General features: G+C 49.9%; 1 protein-coding gene across 1 annotated transcript in view; it reads left to right on the top strand.

Moving 5' to 3' along the window:
• LOC107116998 (disintegrin and metalloproteinase domain-containing protein 9-like) overlaps window positions 1–5,543 on the top strand; it is a gene marked incomplete at its 5' end in the record, with an annotated part of 49,188 nt that overhangs the window by 33,191 nt on the left and 10,454 nt on the right. Inside the window, one exon of the mRNA XM_015419031.1 lies at window positions 2,795–2,906. Coding sequence (XP_015274517.1) covers window positions 2,795–2,906 — 112 coding nt within the window. The remainder of the gene's footprint in view (window positions 1–2,794; window positions 2,907–5,543) is intronic.

The following is a 5,543-nucleotide window of genomic DNA, read 5'->3' as shown; positions in this document are numbered from 1 at the left end:
AGGGAGGGGGGGGGGGGGAGAACGTGCAGATCTGTCCTCGCAGAGGAGGGAGAGCTTGTACCTGAAGGCGGGCTGGAGGGGGCTCTGCAACTTACTTGCCTGCTTCTTGCTCCTCATGGCCCGACTGAGGGCTGCTGGGAGCAGGGGGTGGGGCTTGTTGCATGTGCCCACCCCCTGGGCTCCTTACTGCCGGAGCTCTGCTCCTGTGCGCTCCTGCAGGAAATGACCCCTGGTTGTGAAAAATAGAAGGAGTGTCATTATTAGCGGGGGGGGAGGGATGAGAGCAGAGGGGGATCCGCCCTCTTCTTGGGAGGGGCCAGAACTCTGCAGCAGAGGGCGCACTGGAGAGCTAAAGTCTGCAGTGAGAGGCTGGTTATGGCAAGTGTTCCCTCTAAGCTGAGTGAGTGTGAGCTGGCTCACAGTTTTCTAGCCTCCGGCTCACACATCATCATCATCATCATCATCATCATCATCATCTTTCCATTTATTGATCGCTCAATCCTGCAGAGCTTGCTGGCTCTGAGCGATTTACAGTTACTCATTTTTCACAAGGGACTAACAATGCTTTGTGGGTAAGGGAGGACAACATATATACATCTTTGTTTGCACACATTCACAGCCGACGAGGGTTTCGTTCAGTTGCAGATGAGACGTGGTCCGGAACGGCATTTTCCTCGGCCTGGTTTGATGGCGTCAGCTCTCTCCAGATTCCTTCGAGTTGTAGCGCCACACTGCCATCGCCTGGCCAGACGGCCCATTACAGGCTTTTTCCATGCCGATGAGATCTCTCTAGGCTTTCCGATCTTGCGAGCTGGACTTCCTTTCGCCGGCTAACACCGTTCCACCCCACGAGGGGTGGGGGTTCAGTGTGCCCACTCTCTCTAAGGAGTGGTACCCATTTTATCTACTCGCCGAAGCTTTCGAACCACTGGGTCGACGGCAAGCTGGGGACAAGGCTGGCAGCTCACACCAGCGCGGGGCTCGAACGGACAGCAAGCCTGTTCAGCTCAGATGTTACTATTATAACCAGAGGATAAATCCTCTGTGCCACCGCTCCCCATTGTCGTCTTAGCTCAGGAAGGAGGGCTCCGGAAGAGCAAACTGTTTCATGCAGCCCCCAAATGGCTCCCTCCCCCCTTTCATGCCAGTCACTCACAATGCAGAACTTTTGCTCACAAGATGCCACAGCTTAGAGGAAGCAGTGGTTCTGGCTACCAAGGCTCCTTTCTAAGAAGCCTCAAAATGTCTTACGATGGTGCCATGCTTCAGTTCTCTGTGGTGGTTCCAGACTTCCTAATGCATTGGTTATCGGATGTCCCGTCCAGTGCTCCCTCTAAGCTGTGGAGTCTTGTGAGCAAAAATTCTAGTTTGTGAGATACTGGTGTTAAAGTTGTGAGCGAGTGATTTGGTGACTGCATAAATTAGTCTGCTCTGGAGCCCTCCTTCCTGAGCTAGGACAAAAATTTGTGAGCTGGAGGCTAAAAAACGGTGAGCTAGCTCACACTCACTCAGCTTAGAGGGAACACTGGTCCCGTCTTGTCGCCCGGACCTGGACAGCCCAGGCGAGCCTGATTTTGTCAGATCTCGGACGCTGAGCAGGGTTTCAACTCGGGCAAGTAATTGCATGGGAGACCTCCTTGGAATACCAGAGGCAGGAGGGGGGGGCAGGCTTTACTCAGTAGGGGTCAGTCACCAGAGGTCACTGTGACTTCCAGGTGCACAAGCAGTCACTCACCAGAGGTTGCCATGACTTCCACTTTTGCACACACACTCACATGCATGCACACATACATGCTGTCACAACCCTGCACTGGGCGCGTCCAGTGTTCCCTCTAAGCGGTGGAGTCTGATGAGCAAACATTCAGCTGCCTCAGAAGGTGGTGAGCTCCTCTTCACTGACAGCTTTCAAGAAGAGGCTGGACGAATATTTGTCGGAGATGCTCTAGGCTGGTCCTGCATTGGACAGCAGGGGTGGACTAGATGGCCTCTGTATGGCCCCTTCCAACTCTATGATTCTGTGATTCTATAACAGTGGAATCAGCTGCCTGGGGAGGTGGTGAGCTCCCCTTCACTGGCAGCTCTCAAGAAGAGGCTGGACAAATATTTGTCGGAGATGCTCTAGGCTGGTCCTGCATTGGGCAGGGGGTTGGACTAGATCAGTGGTGGCGAACCTATGGCACCAGAGGTGGCACTCAGAGCCCTCTCTGTGGGCATCTGTGCCATCACCCCAGCCAGGCCCAGACCATCATTAAAGGCTTGAATTCTCTGCCAAATAATTTTAAGTAGATGAAAGTATTTGGGATTGCTTTCCTTACTTTGTTTGGATCATCTTAAGTTAATGTATGAGTTGTTTTTTTCTAAAGTAAAACCTCAGGATTCAGGTTAAATTGCCGTGTTGGCACTTTGCGATAAATAAGTGGGCTTTGGGTCGCAGTTTGGGCACTCGGTCTCTAAAAGGTTTGCCATCACCGGACTAGAAGGTCTCTATGGCCCATTCCTACTCTATGATTGTGTGATTCTATAACAGTGGAATCAGCTGCCTCAGGAGGTGGCGAGCTCCCCTTCACTGGCAGCTCTCAAGAAGAGGCTGGACAAATATTTGTCAGGGATGCTCTAGGCTGGTCCTGCATTGGGCAGGGAGTTGGACTAGATGGTCTCTAGGGCCCCTTCCTACTCTATGATTCTATGAAAATGGGCTCAGGGCTGCTCACAACAATTAAGATCTAAATAAATGACAGCAGGAAGACCCAGGTGCTTTCTTTGCCACTCGCTGCTCATTGACGTTGCATTGCAGGTGTGCAACAGCAAGCAGAACTGCCACTGCGCGAACGGGTGGGCCCCTCCCTTCTGCGAGGGCAAAGGCTACGGAGGAAGCGTCGACAGCGGGCCCCCTCCGAAACCCAAGCGTGAGTATTGCAATACCGCAAAATGCGTCTGCCCTTCAGTTTGTTTCCCGGGAATCATCCCTGCTTCGGCTCTTTGTTTCCAACGGTTGTGTGTCACCAATTCCCATGTGCTTGCGCTTCCGTAGCGGGCGGGCTGGGAGCGTCTTCCTGAACAGTTCAGAGTCTATTGGCCCTGGGCTGGGGGAGACGCTGCTACAAGCTGGTTCATTTCAGAACAGACTCGACCGGAGTCCGGGTCTGGTTGAGGCTGGCTAACCTCCAGATGGAGATGGAAAAATAGATGACACTTAAAGGTAAAGGTAAAGGTTCCCTTGCTCGAAAGCCATTCGAATCCAACTCTAGGGTTGCGGTGCTCATCTCCGTTTCAAAGCCGAAGAGCCAGCGCTGTCCGAAAATGTTTCCGTGGTCATGTGACCGGCATGACTAAACACCGAGGCGCACGGAACGCTGTTACCTTCCCACTGAAGTGGTCACTATTTATCTACTTGCAATTTCTTGCTTTCGAACTGCTAGGTTGGCAGGAGCTGGAACTAGAGACGGGAGCTCACTCCGTCATGCGGCACACTCGGGTCTTGAACTGCTGAACTACTGACCTTCCACAGCCTGCAGTTCAGCGTCTTAACCACTTGAGCCACCGCAGCTCCTTAGATGACACTTACGGTACTTCTATTTGGGGCTTTTTGTTTGTCTTTCCTTAATTTTACTATACTTGAAAAGTACTGAGAAACGTTGAGTGATTTCAGCAAAGTACTTTTATTAGGATAGAACAAGACAAAGACTGCCGGCTCGCAGGCCGGTATTTATGCCCAGAAAACCCACCACCAAAACACACCCCCTACTTCCCTATAGGCGGACCCGGCCCTCTGATAGGTGCGGGCTAGGATCCGCTCAGCTATTGTTCTCAGGGGAGCGAAGCTCTGCTGTTTGGCCTGACCGCATGGCCCAACGGTCGCGCACGTGGTCATGGCGGAGTACATTACAATACTATTATATAAATATTGGTGTCAAATATTACCAAACCGGTTCACCAAAATAATAGATCAGAGTACAGGTTTACACTGTGTTCAAACATTCAAAGAAGAAGAAGAGATTGGATTTATACCCCGCCCTTCACTACCCAAAGGAATCTCAGAGCGGCTTACAAACTCCTTTCCCTTCCCCTCCCCACAACAGACACCCTGTGAGGTAAAAGAAGAAGTTCACCAAAATAATAGATCAGAGTACAGGTTTACACTGTGTTCAAACATTCAAAGAAGAAGAAGAGATTGGATTTATACCCCGCCCTTCACTACCCAAAGGAATCTCAGAGCGGCTTACAAACTCCTTTCCCTTCCCCTCCCCACAACAGACACCCTGTGAGGTAAAAGAAGAAGTTCACCAAAATAATACATCAGAGTACAGGTTTACACTGTGTTCAAACATTCAAAGAAGAAGAAGAGATTGGATTTATACCCCGCCCTTCACTACCCAAAGGAATCTCAGAGCGGCTTACAAACTCCTTTCCCTTCCCCTCCCCACAACAGACACCCTGTGAGGTAAAAGAAGAAGTTCACCAAAATAATACATCAGAGTACAGGTTTACACTGTGTTCAAACATTCAAAGAAGAAGAAGAGATTGGATTTATACCCCGCCCTTCACTACCCAAAGGAATCTCAGAGCGGCTTACAAACTCCTTCCCCTTCCCCTCCCCACAACAGACACCCTGTGAGGTGGGTGGGGCTGAGAGCTCTGACAGAAACGGCTCTTTTTTCCCAAGGACAGCTCTTATCAGAACTACGGCTTGCCCAAGGTCATCCAGCCAGGTGCAAGCGGAGGAGTGGGGAATCAATCCCGGTTCTCCCAGATTAGAGTCCGCGCACTTCACCACGACACCAAACTGACTCTCTACCCTCACGGGTCTGATCCAGCAGGGCTCTTCTGATGTTCTCAAACACCACCTTGTCAGCTTCACAGATGTTGGTGAAACCTATGTTTGGTAATACTTGACACCGATATTTATATAAGTATAGAAAAATTAAGAGAAGACAAATCAAAAGCCCCAAAGAGATACATCTGTTATACACAGTGTCGTATATTTTTCCATCTCTTCCAAACTTGGTGACCCTCAGTTTTCGTACAACCTCCAGGTGAAGCCTGGAGCTCTCCAGAATTAGAACTTCTCTCCAGGTGACAGAGACCAGTTTCCCCTGGAGGACATGGATGCTTTGGAGGGTGGGCCTGGACTCTATGGCATTATTTTTAGTTTTTTAAATTTATTATTAAATTTATATCCCGCCCTCCCACCATATGGTGGGCTAACACCATAGGTATCAATATATATATTAAAACTCCATAATACACATCAATAAGGTCAACTTAAATTGCTGTATGAAACATAACCTCAAGAGCACCGCACTTTATTTAATTAATTAATTAATTAATTAATATTTATTTATAGCTTCGACTTCTATACCGCCCTGACCCCGGAGGGTCTCTGGGCGGTTTACAGAGGTTTCTAATGTTGCTATCCCTAACTACGGCCACATAGTGGGGGGTGGGGCTGCCTACCGGCACCCTGGTGGTAGGCATTGCTGTTTCTCCGGCTCGGCTCCTTTCTTGCGAGGACTGTTTTTATGCTGTTTGATGGTTGTTTTTAT

This window comes from Gekko japonicus, unplaced genomic scaffold (genome assembly GCF_001447785.1).
Source record: "Gekko japonicus isolate JY-2015 unplaced genomic scaffold, Gekko_japonicus_V1.1 scaffold4491, whole genome shotgun sequence".
In the NCBI taxonomy this organism is placed as follows: domain Eukaryota; kingdom Metazoa; phylum Chordata; class Lepidosauria; order Squamata; family Gekkonidae; genus Gekko; species Gekko japonicus.
This window is presented reverse-complemented; position numbering and strand designations above follow the sequence as displayed.